General features: G+C 46.6%; 1 protein-coding gene across 1 annotated transcript; it reads left to right on the top strand.

The window, feature by feature from the left end:
• Positions 1 to 408: 408 nt before the first annotated feature.
• On the top strand, positions 409 to 1,899 carry LOC109530318 (apelin receptor B-like). The gene has a single exon (XM_019893934.1). The coding sequence runs from the start codon at positions 688 to 690 to the stop codon at positions 1,708 to 1,710; it is 1,023 nt and encodes a 340-aa protein (XP_019749493.1). The 5' UTR covers positions 409 to 687; the 3' UTR covers positions 1,711 to 1,899.
• Positions 1,900 to 2,898: the final 999 nt, after the last annotated feature.

The following is a 2,898-nucleotide window of genomic DNA, read 5'->3' as shown; positions in this document are numbered from 1 at the left end:
AACATTTTCCTAATGTTCTTGTGCTTCTTTAGACCAAAACAAAGGAAAGACATATTATTTTGGTTATTTCCAGCAGAGTATGGTATAATTTTCATGGTCCGGCCCACTTGACATCTACCGAGGCCGTATGTGGCCCACAATGTGAAATGAGTTTGACAGCCCTGGGTTAGAGGAAACAGAAGAGCAGATAAAGCAACATGATAACCAATGCAAGTAGGTTAAAGTGATTTCCTGTCTTTCAGAATGAATGTATCTTTCGTGGAGTTCTTGAAGCACACAGAAGTTCACGTTTCATTTCAGGAGTGGATGTAAACATGTCATTACATTGATTGAACTTGAACTTGAAATTACTTTTGAATACAATGTGATTTATGAATTGAATATTTTTTTATATTGATATTGCACTCTACCATTTCATTCTATCTAACTATTTGCATTCATTTCTACTTTGTTACATTTCCAGTGAGTAAAAGTGAAAAAAAGTGCAAGAGTAGATGATGTAATGTATTGTGCTATGTTTCAGGAAGTTAACAAAAGAACATGTTTCCACTAGAAGTGGGCAGTCGTTTCGGGGCTGGGGGTGTGGGGGGTGGGATGTAGCATCCTCGGGGCTCAGAGGGTTGTGTCAGAGTGGGCAGGTCATATGAGCAGCAACACGAGCCACCCCAAGCCGAAGAGAGAACAGCCATGGAGCAGACTGAGAGCCCTCAGCAATACCACGACTATGAAGAGATGGAGAACTACACCATGTGCGACATCTCCGAGTGGACGGCATGCCCATCGCTCATTCCGGTGCTCCTCATGTTCATCTTCATCTTGGGCCTAACCGGCAACAGTGTGGTCCTTTACACCGTGACGCAGGTGCAGGGGAAGCGGCGGGTGGCCCACATCTATATCGGCAACTTGGCTCTGGCCGACTTGGTCTTCACGGTCACGCTGCCCCTTTGGGCGGTGTACACAGCCATGGATGATCACTGGCCCTTTGGGGTGGCCCTGTGCAAGATCATCAGCTATATGGATCTCCTCTCTATGTACGCCAGCATCTTCCTCCTCACCAGCATGAGCTTCGATCGTTACCAGGCCATCGTGCATTCACTGCCCAGCAACCATTTGTGCGCCGGCAGCCACATTGGCGCCTCCCTTTTTTCCGTCTGGACGCTGTCGGGCCTCCTGTCTGTCCCTGCCCTCGTGTTCCGCAACACCCAGCAAGACCCGATGACCAACAGAACTTTCTGCGCCATGGACTACAGCCTGGTCGTGAGCAACAGGCATCAGGAGAGCCAGTGGTTCGCCGGGTTGAGCTTGTCGCTGTCCACTCTGGGGTTTTTACTCCCCTTACTGGCCATGATTGTGTGCTACGGGTTGATTGGCTGTACCGTGATGCGCCACTTCCACATGTGGCGCAAGGAGGACCAACGCAAGTGGCGGCTCTTGAAGATCATCATCACGGTGGTTGTGATCTTCGCCGCCTGCTGGCTCCCCTACCATGTGGTGAGAAGCACGGACGCCCTGTCCGAACTGGACTTGTTCCCGACCTCCTGTGCTTTCCAGCGTTTCCTGTTGCTGGCCTACCCGTACACCGCCTGCCTGGCCTACATCAACAGCTGTCTCAACCCCTTCCTCTATGCCTTCTTTGACCTGCATTTCAGGTCGCACTGCCTGGGCCTTCTTCACCTCAAGAAGTCCCACCAGACACCGACGGAGGTGTAGCACGCCCGGAGGACTCAATAAACACTCGGTGCTTACTTTTCAAAGGACCAAATGTGAAGTAGAGTTTGTGTAATGCAGGACATGTGTTTTTTTTCCCATTCTTGTTCTCTGGTCTTGGCTTGGTATAATATATCTTTTTTTAATCCAATAATATCCATGATGTCATCATTAAAAGTGGCAAATTTGCAATTTGCATATTTCCTGTTCAAATGCAAAGGTGAGATGGGAAGTGTGTCAACAAGCAGCCAGCCTCACCTCAAATTGCAAAGTTGGTAATAGAAAGCAGAAATAGCACACATCAACAGCACCATGTGTTGTAACTGACTGAAAAAGTTCATGAACCTGTTCATATTTTAGACGAACTAATGAACCTTTTTTCAAAGACGCAAATTCTGGCGCCGCTGAGCTGTTTTTTGAATGGTAGTTCATTTAAATTCAAGAGTACCATGATTTGTTGGACTTTCAGGAGAAAATCTGGCTTCATTTGAAATGAATTATTACGGATATACCCCTTAAGATGAATCATCTCTTTTTCGAGGGGGTCCAACATCCAAAATTAATAAACATAACACAAAATCAATGGACATCACAAGCAAAACGTCACTGCCCACAGTTAGCCACGTACAGAAAAAAATGACAAAATACCAATCCAAACAAATTGTGTGCTCATGTAAAATTAAGTAAATAGATCATACATGCACAGGTTACAATAACCATATCAGAATAAATAATTATCGGTAATTTATTTGATATGTAAGTGGTAATATGCTGTATATGTATGTACACAAACAAGCAAAAAATCCCCCCCCCCCCCCACACACACACACAAGTCCATATATACCGTGTATATATATACAAAATCCTCGTCTCACCCTTCGGGTGGTGTCCGTCCCCCATTCAGCTCGGATCCTCTACCAGAAGCCAGGAAGCTTGAGGGTTCTGCGCAGTATCCTTGCTGTTCCCAGCACTGTACATTTCTGGACTGAGATGTCCGATGTTGTTCCCGGGATCTGTTGCAACCACTCATCTAGTTTGGGGGGTCACTGCCCCAAGTGCTCCGACCACCACAGGCACGACTGTCACCTTTACCTTCCAGGCTCTCTCCAGCTCCTCTCTGAGCCCTTGGTATTTCTCGAGTTTCTCGTGTTCCTTCTTTCTGATGTTTCCATCACTTGGGACCGCTACATC

This window comes from Hippocampus comes, unplaced genomic scaffold, assembly GCF_001891065.2.
Source record: "Hippocampus comes isolate QL1 unplaced genomic scaffold, H_comes_QL1_v1.1 scaffold104, whole genome shotgun sequence".
Taxonomy (NCBI): domain Eukaryota; kingdom Metazoa; phylum Chordata; class Actinopteri; order Syngnathiformes; family Syngnathidae; genus Hippocampus; species Hippocampus comes.
This window is presented reverse-complemented; position numbering and strand designations above follow the sequence as displayed.

Bases quoted from the DNA above. Each gene is read 5' to 3' on its own strand.
- LOC109530318 (XM_019893934.1), top strand. From the start codon at position 688: ATGGAGCAGACTGAGAGCCCTCAGCAATACCACGACTATGAAGAGATG.